Genomic DNA, 14692 nt, shown 5'->3' on the forward strand with positions numbered 1-14692 from the left:
GGAACATTTCTAGGGAAGACATGCCCCAGTGTAGACACGCCCAAAGGTAGAAGATCCCCGTTGTCTCTTTTTGTGCTATCAGAGAGATTAAGTGATTTAGATTGTCAGGAATTGAAATTAGAGCTGCTGTGTGCCTTAAACCACAAACCATCCTTCCTCCCCAAATGCAAAATCCCTGACACACTAGAACATTTGAAACACACCCATCCTTTCCACACAGGGGAAGAAGGGAAACACTTTAATCCTCCAAACACACAACTGTGATTTCTGCCCATATAAAACTCAGAGCCACAAACGGGTGCTAGGAGCAATAGGTGAACCTTCCTGCACAAGCAGAGAAGACACCCCTGCAGCCTTGAGTTCCCAGGAAGCCGGAAAACGAGCACCCACCGTGAAAGGACTTCATGGATTCCAATTGAACAGCCAACATGAGCACTTCAGAATGACATTTGGAAGCAGCATCCCCGGTGGTAGATGAAATGCCGGATAACCACACCGAAGAATATTAGCTCTTGGCTGACAAGATAAAGCCAGCCACTGATAATCCAGCCTGAGCTGAAACATGAAAAACAAGGGGAAGGGCTGGGATGTGTTGCTGAACATAGCTGGATCTGGAAAGCATCGTTTCTAGGCAGCAAGACAGTTTCAGACTGAGGCGCATTTATATTTGAAAATTAAAATCAGGGAAGCAGTTTATTGACAGTAAGGCTGAGTGTGATCTGAATGTGAGCTGGCTTTAGCAAGGGGAGCAGTTTTCCTGATTAAATTTTATTAAATTTAATAATGGAGAAAAGGAACCCGACGTCTTTTAAAGAGGTGTGAAAGCAGCACAGAGATGGCATTTCCAATTCTCCCAGCAGGAGGGATAATACAAGCATTTAACCTATTACATTGATTAGTGGGATTACAGCTCTCTTGATTGAAAAGAAACTCCTTCTTAAAGGCAGGCTAATTTCATAAATGCTCATCAGCCTTTTGAAACCCCCAGCTGCCCAGTTTAAGGATAGGGCTGGGTTTTAAATATATAGCTGCAAAGGAATTAGCAAGAGCTGCGACCATGAATGGAATCGCTGGGGATCCGGTGACGTCACCGTGGGAACCAACACACCCAAACAGGAAGGGAAAAATGACATTAAAAACCTCCTTCATAGAAATCACCAGAGGGGCAGCAGCACTGCATAATTTCCAGGCAACCGCAGGCCTCAAGCCAAAGAGCAGGGATGTTGTGGGGGCCTCTAGACTCTTGGCCACAACTTTGGAACAACTAAAGGGGAGAGCAGCCTGGAAACCCAGCCCAGGATTTGCATTGAGCCCATGTGGAAGCTGGGCCAACATGATGGGAGCTTCATGGGTGGAGTGGAGTAAGATCAGCAATGCCCAGAGCTAGGGGGGTTTCCTGTCTAGGCTCCGTGCTGTGATTTAAGGAGCTCCCAGTAGCCAGGGCCACACAGGGCATCATAGAGAGCATGCAGCTGTCGCTTTGTCTGGTGCTCAATGGAAGCAATAGCGGAGCGATTTTGTTGTGCCCTTGGGGAAAGCGATTCCCCCACTGCAATTTTGAGCTCTCCTTTCACACCCCAAAATATTACTCCACGTGCTGGGGTGGGCCAGGAAGGTGGGTGCTGCAGCTTCTTGGTGCCAGTCCAGGCTATGGCTCTGACACCAACTCTTTAAATATACTGTGATACCCGCAGTTACTCAGCACCATAAACGTACATGGTACTTTACCTGTCACAGAGGGAGATTCTCTAGCCTGCAGAGCCTAACCGGGCCAAGGTGAAAGGTGAGGCACAGGAGGGAAGGAGTGAAGGGACTAAGGATGAGGAGATCTGCACAGGAAGAATCGACAGAAGCAGTGGAATTTCCGGAGAGAACCGAGGGCCAGAGAAGGGGCCTTGTGTAAAAGAAGGGGAGGGGGCAGCATGATTGAACGCACCAAGTCAGGAGTGAAAGGTGAGGGGAGCAGTACGGAGCACAGGCCGCCGAAGTGGGATGGCCACCATCTTGGGAACTGAATCAGGGACCTTCAGAGCTAAACACGAGTCTCCACAGGCTGAGCTACAGTGCCAGGTTCTGCGAGCTATAACAGTCTCCCAGCTCCCACTCCTGAAAGAAGCGTACCAGCACGGGGACCCCCCCCCCCCGTTAGACAGCTGTGTGGGTGACAAGCACCAGAGAAATGTAAAGCACTTTACAGAGGAAGGGAAGTAGCCTGAGTCCCAGTTTACAGGAGGGAGTCTCAGCTGGGGACAGATCAGGCAGCCTGAAGCAGTTAAGTCACTCTCTAGAGAAAGGATGAGGGCAGTTGCCAGGGAGGGAGCAGAGGCAGGGACAGGCCCTGTGAGAGGCACTGCAGCAGTTGTGCCTTCTGACACCTCGCCGGGGAAGTATGAGCTTAGGTGAGATGGATGTGTCTCTACACTGTTCCATTGCTTTTCAGGCTTTTCCCTTATGCTACACTATTTGTGCGGCTAAGAGCAAACAATACATTGGCTTAATGAAACTGCAGGGTCACTGTATTTACCACTGGTCACAGCTCCCTCCCCACCCACTCCCCTCCATCCCCCAAGGAAAGGTTTGCAGCAGCCAAGCTGAGATGGAGCAGCTGGGAAATCAGGGCTAGCGTATGGGATCTGTAAGACAAGGACCAGCCTAGATATGGGAAGGAAGGCCAGGACAGGACAAGGGAAGTAGCCTAGCACTCAGAGGGACCAGACACAGGTACAGGTGAAACTAGCCCTGTACCAAGGGATATTACAGATCTACTTGGCATTCACAGGTGCCACAGACCCGTGGTATCACCGAAAAAAATCAAGCCTCGAGTGTCAAAATACGAGACTAGAATCTGCGGCAAGCAAATGGAGAAGCCCTTTGTGACTTACAAACAGTTGACCAGCGACAGAGCCAGAAATACAGCTCCCAGGCTGCTCCTTCATGCCTCACAGGCAGCCCCTGAAAGGGAATGAGAGCTGCAGCTTGGCCAAGAAGGCAGGAAGGGATTGAACGTGGGACAGCACTGGTCAGGAGTGACAGGAAAAATGGCGTTCAGATTAGCATTTTAGATAGAAAAGTGCGAAGGCTCAAGGGGAGATTTTGAGATTTATACCACCCACACACCAAAGAGACACTGGCTTTAATTCTTAATTGAAACTTTGAAATGCCATGCTCTGCACTTTTTCAGGCTGCAGCAATTAATAAAATGAATGAAGGAAACGTTTCCCCTCCCTCCCAGTCCATTGCAATTAAATACATTGAAGTCTGGAATTAAAATTCCTTTGTTCATCTCTGTGGCCTTCAGAAAAATTTGGCTTCAAGTACCTCAGAAGATTTTTGTTTCTCACTGAAGTCCAGGAGAGTGGCACAAAGTAGGTGCTGTAGTTCAAGACAGATCATAGCCACTTCCTGGGCTCAAATGTGGAAGTCTGCCCATTGTGTGACCAAACTTGGTATTAAGTGTCATAACTACAGCTGACACCTAACCAAGAGAATTAAAACAGCTGGTCAGATTCTGATGTAACCTAGGTTATAAGCTCTTTTTAAAGAAACATGTGTACAGCACCAAGCACAATGTGATTTGTATTACAGTACAGCTAGAGGCTCTTGCCAAGATTAGGGTCCCATTGTACATACACCTGGTGAGAGCCCCGAACCCAGCTTACGATCTAAACAGGTTCTATAAGGCCCTGCTTCCTGAATGGAGCACTCAGATACTACAAGAATAGAGACAGCGTGGCCAACCAGTCAAGAGTACTGCATAGCATGTCCGGGGGGACTTGAGAGGAGAGGGGTTTCCAGTTAGATGCCTAGCTTAGTCACTCTGATTCCTCACCCTTCACTATCTTAATGGATTCTCATTTTGGCCCCTTTCCTTCCCCCACAGGCTACTGCAGCCAGGCTGCAGTTCAGGCTGTGGTCTCCTCAGCTAAACAATCAGACCTGGTCAGTAGTTGGATGAATGGCCCAGAAAATCCCAGAATGGATTGGTGCCATTTTTAGACTCATCAGCATTCTGCCTCACCTCAGTACCAAATCAGTCTTTCCATGCATATGGACAGAGGGTTCTGTGCTTCTGGAACATAAGAATGGCCATACTGGCTCAGACCAATGGTCCATCTAGCCCAGTATCCAGTCTTTCATAGTGGCCTGTGCTAGTGATTCAGGGGGAGTGTACAGGACAAGGTAATTTTGGAGACATCCACTCATCTTCCCCTCCTGGTCAGAAGTTTAGGGTTGCCATGAGCATGAGGTTACATCCCAGACCATCTTGGCTAATAGCCATAGGTGGCCATATCTTCCATGAGCTTATCTAGCTCTATTTTGAACTGAGTTATATTTTTGGCCATCACAACAGCCCATGGCAATGAGTTTCATAGGTTAATTGTGCATTCTGTGGAGTCGCCCTCTGCTCCAGAAGACAAAGGTCCAATACAAATGTGGTCATTAATGGCACTTTTTGCGATTCTGAATTCATGTTTTCATTGGCTTGGCTGTATTGCCCTGGGGGCTAATTCAGTGGTGAAGTGATTGCTATGCACTGGTGAGCACAGACATCCTTCTCTATTCGGAGGAGCAGGTTAAACTCTGAAGCTGTGCCTACACTCTGAAAGTTACTCATTGCTGACAACAGGTGCAGTCCAATGGGTGCAGAACTCCATTTAGCTACAAGTGCGACAAAACAAACAAGCTTTGACCCCATATCAGGAACCAGCTCTTAACCAGGCTTTCCGACAAGGGGGCATGGGCTGCATTGTTTGTCCTTTGTTAGGCTTGTAGTTAAAAGATGCTCAGCAGCAGTTCAGTCCAGTCACACCTGGAACCGACACTGGCTGTCACTTTCCTAGACAAGCTTCATTGACCAAGGTACAGTACCTCAGCACACTGAATTTGAACCACTTCTATTTACATGGGGAGAAAGGAAATTGACATTAATTCTCTCGGTACTGGAGCGATTATCCACAAACCAAGTCCATGTATACACTGTGGGGCCTATACAGGCATAGCTACAGCTCCAGAGTGATGCTGGAATAACCCTGTAGGGTACACCACTGAAAGAAGTTTTTTCATCGCTGTTTTTCACCGTCTCCCAAGCAATGGTAGCTAGGTTAATGGAAGCACTCTACTGACCTTGCTGTTTCCACACCATGGGTTAGGTCAGCATAGCTACGGCACTCAGGACTCTGGATTTTTTCACACCCCTGATCACCATAGCTGTGATCACCGAAATTTTAAGTGTAGACCAGGCCAAGGTGGGCCATTTAACTGCCAGCTAGCGAAGAGGAACGCCATTAATTCATGCAGTAATGTTCACACTGTATTCAGCATCAAGGGCTTTGACCCAAGTGCGGCCATTTTAAATTAAACCAATTAGGCAAGGGTAAAGAGGGGGATGATTTGCAGTTGTAGTGCCTAGTGAGAACCCCCAAGCCACTTAACATTTACAGTAGACAGGGAGTTTGTAACGGTTGTAGCCTTATGCCATGCAGAGGTGTGCGGTTGCATCTTAAATTCAGTTCCAGGAGTGATGAATATAGGTAAGAATCCTGTGAAAGTGGTTTCCAGAGCTAGGATGAAAAAGTTCAAGATCAACCAAACGATTCTTTACATATAAAGTAATCTTAGCCAACAGCTGAGGTCAACCATGGATTTTTGATATTCCTAGGATGGTCCTGGACAAAGTCGATCATTATATCTTTATCGCCTGTGGAAGCTCTTCCTTCTCCAGTAGAACTCGAGGATGACAATAAGTCATTCTGGATTTCAGTGGTGCTACCACTACAAGCTGTTCAGTCCTTACCAGGTTAGCGTTACATGTCTATCTAACCAAGGATGCCTGCACGACCCACGGTAGCCTGCATCCTTTGATTCATTGCCTGCATTCAGACCCGCAGTCCCACAGGTGTAGGCTTGCCGAAGTGGGCCCTTTATTTCCCTAGTTCCTTTTATTTACTACTGCAAAAAGCACAAACTGCTCTCCTTGAACTCCAGGGTGGTGCTTTCCTGCAGCCAGCCCCCTTGTCGAGGCAGAGCCGAGAGCAGAAACAACCCCTCCCCCCCCCCCAAAATGAGAATACACTTCATTATCAGAACCAGTGCCAAGAGGATAAATGAAAACAGCTACTGCTTCCTCTCCCTCCTCTTTTCATGCCAGCTTCTACTCCCTAGAGCTGGGATTAAACAATCCTCAGCCTAATATCAAAGATGACTTTATTAATCTCCATCAGCACACTTTTCTTACACCACTCCTCCAACCACATAAGCCTTATTTGTCAGCCTCCTCTCTCACTGTTCCCCCGCAAGGGCTTTCAGAAAAAGCAAGGCTTTTTGGGAGCCTAATATTCTTGCTGTTCATGCTCAGAAATAGGAGAACTGCCAGATGCAAGTCCTCTTAGAATTAGTGTATTGCAACAACAAATTCACATGAAATTAGTCTGCCATTTTCTAGGAGTAGCTATCCTCACTGGTGGACTGGCGATAATACACGATCATCACAAACACTCAGGGGATATGAATGTGGATGGTCACTCCATTAGATGCAAGAACTTCCTTCACAAGCAGCATAGTAAATATTGAGAAAAATCCAAAGTGCTCCTTGCTCTCTGCATTACAAAAACCACAGGCCAGTGCAATATCCTGGCATGTCTCCAGAGATATTGCCTTTTCAATTCTCCTCATTGCCCTACCCTATAGCAGCATCACTTTGCCCTGGGTTTATTTTGGGTGCAAAGACATTATCTGAACCACCCAAACTGGATGGGCACATGCCACTCTGAATAAAGAGCTTGAAAGCAGGATTGTTACAGTCTGTGCTTAGACAGGCAGAGAGATTCCACCGATATACTATAGGCTAGAACCAACAAATCCTGCTGAGCCAAAGGTTATTATCCAGAACCAGGTACCAACTACCTACTCGCACAGGCTTTAGCCATGGATGATGTTGCTACTTTGGCAAAGGGAGAAGCACATACCTAAAGGCAGCCCTGTTGTGGCAGTTCAGAGAGATACTGGGAACCCATTTATACCCTCAAGTTGTCCTTCCTTAAAAAGGATAGGGGGCTCATGGGATTTCACCTGCAGGGAGTGCAATGGGGCTGCTAAAGAGGGACCGCCTCTCTGTAAGCCCTACTGCAAGAGTTTGGGCATGTGTTATTGGTGAGAAGTTTTACCACTTTTCTGCAACTGGCATATTGCAAGGCTGGTGCTCTCTGCAGACAAAGCCCAACCACTAAGTCTCTACACTTGCCCATTCAGGGAAGGTGGTGACAGTGTAAATGAAGCCATTCCAACCTGGGAGATGTCAGTAGTTTACACCAGTCATTAGTGCTACTCTGTGCATTCTCCTGCTCTGAAGCCAAAAAACAGGCACTTCATATAACTGAAGAACAGAACTGTCTAATGGACTCATCATCAGATGACATGCTCTCCTGAACACAAGATAGCACTTAGCTACAAAAGGGCTTGAAAGACTTATCACACTCTGTCATTCTAGTTTTTTCCTGATTAACTTGCTAAATGACCTTAAGGTCAAGCTATAACTTCTGTGCCTCAGTTTCCTCATCTGTGCAGTGGGGATAATGCTTACCCTCCTTTGAAAAGAGCTGAAACATCTCCAGATGAAAAGCACTATGTAGGAAAGCACTGAAGACATACACCAGCCTGGATTACATTTTCCCCCTATTGTAGATGTTGGTAGGTTCTTTACTGGTATTGCAAGAAAATACAGAAAAGAAACTAAGCTTTAGCTAGTGCAACTGTTTATGCTAGAAAAATAAAAGCCTAATTGCATATTTAAGAGGTGAATCAAAGGATTTAGACAGCATTCTCCTGTTTGCCTACTGTAATACAGAATAGTGGATATGCAAGACAAAGCTGGCACAACGCTGTTAAAACCTCCAGTTCTTTTAAGAAAACATGACACTCATTTCGGATTATGAAATTGCATTTTTTGTAACTAGCATTGTGGAATTAGCTTCACCAGGAAAAAAGGCAATCGTAAGCATCCTGTTTACAGCCACAGGAAGATTAGCTTAGGAACAGTTTACCTTCTTTCAACATTGTTTGGCTGTTGTTCAGAGAACAAGACTTACCCACAGAATGAGCCTGGACTTGTTAATAAAAGCACAAGTGAGTGATGTCTATTTCCTTGTTTTATTCTTTAACAACCTTGTTTATACATGCTGGCTATTCACTGATGTAGGAAGGGGAAGTTGGGAAGAAGAATCAGGAATACAAACCAGAAGTGAGGCTCCTGACCAGTAATTAAAGAAAATCTCATATGAGCTAGATAAGATACATAGAACTGACCAAAATAAGGCTTCAACAGTCTGTTATTCTTCAGAGGAGACTTCTCAAGGTGAAAGTAAAAGTGCAGGGCTGCAAGAGAGAATACTGAATTATTCCATCTGTCTGCCCAACAGAAAACAACAGGCAAGAGTTATGGCGTTCAGTTCCAATTCTTGCAGTCATTCCTTATTGGAGGAGTTGTATTCTTTCCTTGTCTGAAGAAACAGGATGATGGTACAGATCAGAACACAATATTGACTCAGCTCCACCTTCCACAACTTTGGGAGCAGCTAGTGGTTCTGCCACCTGGGTCTCTTTGCCTTCTTTCCATTTAGGGTTTCCAGGCTTGTGTGTCAGTAACCAAGATAACAATATTGATGTTAAGGTGACTACTTACCTTGAGGTAGGCTTGCAGATTTCCAGTGAGTTTCACTGCATTTAGAGGTCAAAGCATAAATCCTAATGGAAATATTAGTGCGGTAAAATACAAGATCTGCTTACTAGCACAGAATATGCAACAAATCGTGAATGTCAAAGATCATTCTTAGGATAATTTACATTAGGGTAGGCAGAGAAATATAAAGTCAAAGCTACATGTTCAGTCTTTAAACCAATTGCTTCTACCTCAATTAGAGCCGCTCTTTGAGATCCCAACCAGAGAGCCTTATCTGGTGTTCCAGCCTATCATTACACTAAAACAGTCAAGAGTAACTGAGTTACAGGAATACTCTCAACCATTTTTCTCAGCTAAGGTTGGAGTTTGTATGGTAAATTGCCTGACTCTATCTGTTCCAATCCTGGACATGGCTACAATTATGGATTCAAAGATAAAAGAGTGTTTATTCCTCTATCAGGCAGGAGCAGACCAAATTTACTGTAAATTAAATTTATTTAAATGTAATAAATAGATAATTGACGACACTAGCCAAGAATGAAAATTAATCAAGGTATTTAATAGAGTGCAAACCATAGTTTCTTACTTAAAATATATGTGTGCATGTATCTGAATGGGCTATCAGTTATCACAAATAGCAATGAACACTGTACTGCTACAGAAAAAAAAATGTACAGCTGCATTTTAAGTGTAACTCTCCCTTACTTTCAAGGTAGTGTTTATCAATTTCAAATCAGTTTCACTAATTAAAAATGGGAACAGTGACTAGGTCAGTGCAGTGATGAAAGGGTGATCACACAGTCAATGGATATAAATACAGATTGCAAAGAACAAAAAACCTAATGCATTCTTATATCTAAACATGAGAAGACAATGGTGGCTTATGACATTTCCTTTTTAAATGCCTTACAAGACTTCTAGACACACCTTCAACTGACTTAAAATTATAGGCTGCGTATCAGGTCATTTAGATTCAATACGCCCAAAACTACAGAAGATGAAGATCCAGCAGTGGCGTTAGCATAGTCTGGAAGCTGAATGTTGGATTTCGCAAATACATTTTATTTTACAGAAATTCAACATTATCAACTGCAGGCAACTTTCCCCGACCCCCTTTTTGTTTCCTTTGTGCAGACCATGCTATGCAGAGTACAGCGATGCAGCACCCACTGCTTTGGGTTAAGATTAAAGAGATAAAGACATTTTGCTTTTTTTCTCCCCAACACACTACACGTGCACCTAGAATAGGTAGCCAAAGTCCATTTTGTTTTTCCAGCTGGTTGCTGCTGTAGTTATATGTTTCCAGCCCAAGCTTCTAGCTCTTTCATGTCATCATCATCTTCCTCTTCTTTCTTCTTGGCTGTAGCATAAAGAGAGCATGAAGAGTTAGGAGCTGATATCTTGATGTAAACCTACAATGTCCTGCTTCCCTTGGATATGTGGCTCTGGACTGCACAAGGCATTAGCTCCCATAGAAAAGCAAATATACCACATGTGGTTTTCAGTAACAAGAGTCACGTGCCTTTTTAAAAGCGAGCCAGGTTAAACTTCCGGAGGCCATATTTCAGAAAGAGAAAAGAAAAAACAGTGCGAAGAATGCACATGTGCATTTTAATCACACTGATACACCAGCAGTCCATATTTTTCATAGTCACCAAATTTCAAAGCTTGAGAAACTCTAGACCTGTTTATTTTAGGAGCTCCATTGGAGGATGTACTTTAGAGCCATGTAAACTCAACAGAAGAAAACTTCAGGAGTCAACTTGGCTAAATAGTAGCCATTTGGCAATGGGTGTCAATACTTTTTGGTTTTTTGCTGTTCAGTATGCTTAAATTAATCACTATGCAGTTTGTTTATATTTTAAAAAGTGAGTTGGGGCTATTGGTCTTAGACTGATATGAATGCAGCACTAACTGAAAGAACAGATGGAGTTGGGAGCCAGGAAATCCTAACCTGGGCTCTCTCAGATTCCTTTGCTGTATGGCACATATCACTTCACCTCTGTGTCTCAGTTTACCTCTCTGAAAATGAAGGTAATAGCTACCTTACAAGAATATTGGGAAGGACAGTTAAAAACTGTACAGTGCTTTGAAGATGTAGAACGCTAAGTACTATATGTCTCACCTTAAAAATTTCTAAACACTACACATCCCCCAAAGAAATTCCTGATGCAGCGAGATATAGAATTATTTTTGATGTAAAAGGCATCCATTCTCTCCCTATAATGAATCCAGACAGCAGCTTACAGTATTTTGGGTATTTGTGTGCAATTTGTAATACAAAGCCGGCACAAATGGGAAATTCCTAAAGTACGACCCTCGAAAAGGGAGCAGCCAAGGAATGGCAAGTCTGTTTCAAGGTTTCTCTTCTTAGGCAGGCCCTAAATTAAAGGGTCGTGGAACAGTAGAAATCAGGATAGATAAAAATTGATTTTTTTAAAATTTAATTTAAATACATATTTTCTTTTTAAAATAAGCTTGTTAAAATTAAACGTGAAATTATGACAAAATATGCTAAGCCTTACACTTACTATAATCTATTAAAATCATTTAAATGAAAAAATATGCTGCATCAGTCAACATTAAAATTTTAATGAATTAAAGGTGCTGCTTTTTATTAAATTATATACAGAATTGGGGGGCAACATCTTTACCTTTTTACCTTAACTCAAGCTTTATACATATGGCACAATGTCTTGCATTGCATTAAGTATCTATATTATTTTCATTTTTGATAATGGAGCAAATGCTGGTATTTACATTTTTACCAGATGTCTGTACATTTAGTTTCTGTTGTGCAGAAAAGCTTTTGCCTTAATTACTTTTGGTTTCAGGTTAGCTAGGAAGTGCGGAGAAAATATTTTCTTCATTTGGGCTAGCTCATTCAAAGTTGAGAAACCAATTGAGATGACAAAGCAGAAAAGCTTGTTTTCCTCTTTTAGTCTATGAACAAACACCAGGAGGGAAGAGGATTCACAGATTCTAAGACCAGAAGGGATCATGGTGATAACCAAGTCTGACCTGAATAACACAGAAAACTTCCCTGAAATAATTCCTAGAGCAGATCTTTTACAAAACACCCAGTCTTGATTTAAAAATTGTCAGTGATGGAGAATTCACCATGACCTTTCGTAATTTTTTGCAATGGTTAATTACCCTCACTGTCAAAAATTGACACCTTATTTCCAGTCTGAGTTTGTCCTACCTTCAGTTTACAGCCATTGGATTATGTCATACCTTTTTCTCTGCTAGACTGAAGAGCCCATTATTAAATATTTGTTCCCCGTGCAGTTATAGACTGTAATCAAGTTATCCCTGAACCTTCTTTTTGTTATGCTAAATAGGTTGAGCTCTTCGAATCTAACACTATACGGCTTGTTTTCTAATTTAATCATTCTTGTGGCTCTCTTCTGAACTCTCTCCAATGTAACAACATCTTTCCTGAACTGTGGGCACCAGAACTGGACATGCTTCCAGCAGAGGTTGCACCAGTGCCAAATATATGGGTAAAGTAACTTCTCTAGTCCTATTCAAAATTCCCCTCTTTATGCATCCCAGGATCACAATTTCTTTTGGCCCCAGAATCCCATTGAGAGTTCACGTTCATCTGATAATCCACCATGCTCGCCCCCCTCTTTTTCCAGAGTAACTGCTTCCCAGAATAGAGTCTCCCTTTCTGTAAGTATGGCCTACACTCTTTGTTCCTGGATGTATACAGTTAGCCATATTGAAACACATATTGTTTGATTGTGCCCAGTTAACCAAATGATCCAGATCACTCTGTATTAATGACCCATCCTCCTCAATATTTAGCACTCCTCCAATTTTAGTATCATCCGCAAACTTTATCAGTGATGATTTTGTGTTTTCTCCAAGGTCATTGATAAAAATGTTAAAAAACGTAGGGCCAAGAACCAATCACTGTGGGACTCCACTGGAAACACACCCACTTGATGAACATCTTTTTACAATTACGTGTTGAGACCTATCAGTTAGCCAGTTTTTAATCCATTTAATGGATGACATGTTCATTTTATATCTTTCTTGTTTTTTAATCAAAATGTCATGTGGCACCAAGCCAAATACCTTACAGAAGTCTAAGTATCTTACATCAACTTTATTACTTTTATCAACCAAATGTATAATCTCAAAAAAAATATCAAGTGAGTTTAACAGGATCTATTTTCCATAAACCCATGTTGTTTGGCATTAATTACATTACCCTCCTTTAATTCTTTATTAACGGATTCCCACATCAACCACTCATTATCTTGCCTGGGACTGATATCAGGCCTATAATTACTCAGGTCATCCTATTTATTCTTTTTAAAAATGAGCACATTAGCTTTCTTTCAGTCTTCTGAAACTTCCTCAGTGCTTCGAGACTTATTGAAAATCAACATTAACTGTTCAGCATGCTCCTTAGCCAGCTCTTTTAAAACACTTGGATGCAAGCTAACTGGATCTTTTGATTTACTTTAGTAGCTTTTGTTTAACAGTCTCCAGAGATACTAGTGGAACTGAAAGACTTATCACTATATGATGAGATTACATCATGTTTCCCCCCCCCAAATACAGAACAAATATTTACTGACTTCTGCCTTCTCTGCATTATTGTTAATTCTACAATTTCAATCTAGTTATGGACCAATACCATTATCATGATTCTTCCTGTTCTAATATTTTAAAAACTCCTTATTGTCCTTAACTCTGCTGGCCATAGATTTCTCCTTGTGTGCCTCTGCTTCCGTTATCCATTTACTATAATTCCTAACTTCTAAATTAGGATGAGATCTTTTAATTCTAAAAACTAGAAGGACAGAGTCAGACTTTCAAAGGGATTTGATTTCAATGGGAGGTAGCCATCTAACCTGCTTAGATAATTTCAGAAATACTGCTAGGCAGTTAAATACCTTTGAAAATATGGCTCATGGTGGCCAGAAACAATCAATTCACTAACTACAGTTAAGAGTTCCTTTGTTTAATAAGTCAGTTTTAAATAAAAAAGGTTTTCTTCAACTTTTCTTATGTATATAGCACATTTAAAATTTTTATTAGTTAAATAAAACAATTGTCATCCAAATGCATTGTCATCCAAATGATGTCATCCAAATGCAGCTTGCCACAAATCCCAGGTAAAAAAAATGATCTGATAAGTAAGAAATACATCATTCACCATTTTCTAAAATAATCAAAAATTAAATGTCTGAGTAAGTATATGTGATGCCATATCAATGCTTAAATAAATGTGTACAGATACAGTATCCTCCTGTTTAGCAAAAAGTACCAACAAATTTAGTGTAAAGAGTATATTTGGATGCAAATAAATGTTTTAATGATTATACCAAACCATAAGAATGAACCTCTCTTTAGGAAAGTAACTAAAAAGTAAAAAATGCAAAACAAGATTAAAATCAATTATTTAAATCAAAATTACCTGCTTGCTGATTTAAATCATGTTTAAAATAGGTGATTTAAGTCAATCCACCTTGGCAGAAGTTTCTAAACTCCTCTGTGGAATGATTTTCTCCAAAGTGAAACATACTTAACAGTTATAAAAGACAGAAATATAGCAGGCTTTGTAGAGTGCCTTTATTGAATCCAGGCAGAAATCTGCTGTACAGAAATATCTGCTATTTACAGGTCCTCACCAGCCGTGAGAAGACAGACCCTGATGTGGTGAGTGGGTAGTGAAGTTTCTACACTTTGGCTTCATAATAAATGCAGTAAAACTGCACATTTTGTCTGTGGCATATCTGTATTGTATGAATACAGAGCCTGTAAAGCAGATCCAATAAGGCTACATATTACATTATGGACATGCACACAGCCAAAGACGTTTCATGTCTGCCGGATTTCATTAACTCTGACTTTTACTCTACATATAGGATGAGGAGTCTATGAAACCCTATATTATTAGCTTTGAACCAAAACTGTGTAAATACAACACTCTCCCCCATTCTAAAACATAAGGTTTTCATGCAAGCCAGTGAAGAAGTTGGTAATGGAGACAGAGAT

The 14692-nt window shown here is 41.9% G+C and overlaps 1 protein-coding gene across 1 annotated transcript in view; it reads right to left on the bottom strand.

Moving 5' to 3' along the window:
• Positions 1-9212: 9212 nt before the first annotated feature.
• Positions 9213-14692, bottom strand: part of CHMP4B (charged multivesicular body protein 4B) — a 29928-nt gene continuing 24448 nt past the window's right edge. The window contains exon 5 of the mRNA XM_067554481.1: positions 9213-10034. Within this exon, the coding sequence (XP_067410582.1) occupies positions 9967-10034 (68 nt within the window). The 3' untranslated portion in view covers positions 9213-9966. The remainder of the gene's footprint in view (positions 10035-14692) is intronic.

The sequence above is a fragment of the Emydura macquarii genome, unplaced genomic scaffold (assembly GCF_026122565.2).
Source record: "Emydura macquarii macquarii isolate MOO-44397 ecotype Brisbane River unplaced genomic scaffold, CSIRO-AGI_Emac_v2 contig_1483, whole genome shotgun sequence".
Taxonomy (NCBI): domain Eukaryota; kingdom Metazoa; phylum Chordata; order Testudines; family Chelidae; genus Emydura; species Emydura macquarii.